At 44.6% G+C, this 437-nt stretch overlaps 1 protein-coding gene across 1 annotated transcript in view; it reads right to left on the bottom strand.

Moving 5' to 3' along the window:
* FZD3 (frizzled class receptor 3) overlaps positions 1-437 on the bottom strand; it is an 84,793-nt gene that overhangs the window by 817 nt on the left and 83,539 nt on the right. Inside the window, exon 8 of the mRNA XM_069075966.1 lies at positions 3-126. Within this exon, the coding sequence (XP_068932067.1) occupies positions 3-126 (124 nt within the window). The remainder of the gene's footprint in view (positions 1-2; positions 127-437) is intronic.

Below are 437 nucleotides of genomic sequence, written 5' to 3'. Positions count from 1 at the left end.
ACGCTGTTATGCCGTGACTGCTCGTTGAGCCGGTGAGAACTGCTGTGTCTGGAGTGATCAGTTAGACGTGACATACTGCCATGAGGGAGTCTCTCCTCCATCCCTCTGTAACTGCAAGGAGTGTACCTAATACGGGAAAGTGCAGTTTGAGGAAGGCAACAGAACACCAGAGGAAAATAACATTATGATTGTACATAGAAATGACAATTTCTCTTGATGATTAACTCTAATGGCAGAAATGACAATTTTTTAAAAAGATAATTCCCTGAGTTAGTTCAGGTCCTTTGTTCTGCCCCCTTGATGACAAAAGACATTGATTGCTCTGCCACTGGTGGTGTCGCAGGGCATTCAGCCAGGGAAAAATTCCTCCTTCCCTCCAAATCCTGATTTCCCTGCTTCCTCCAATTCTTAGCTAAAGTCCCACCTTCTACAAGAAG

This window comes from Petaurus breviceps, unplaced genomic scaffold, assembly GCF_028583685.1.
Source record: "Petaurus breviceps papuanus isolate PSGF00001 unplaced genomic scaffold, PetGlider_PUasm1.0 90919, whole genome shotgun sequence".
NCBI classification, from domain to species: domain Eukaryota; kingdom Metazoa; phylum Chordata; class Mammalia; order Diprotodontia; family Petauridae; genus Petaurus; species Petaurus breviceps.
This window is presented reverse-complemented; position numbering and strand designations above follow the sequence as displayed.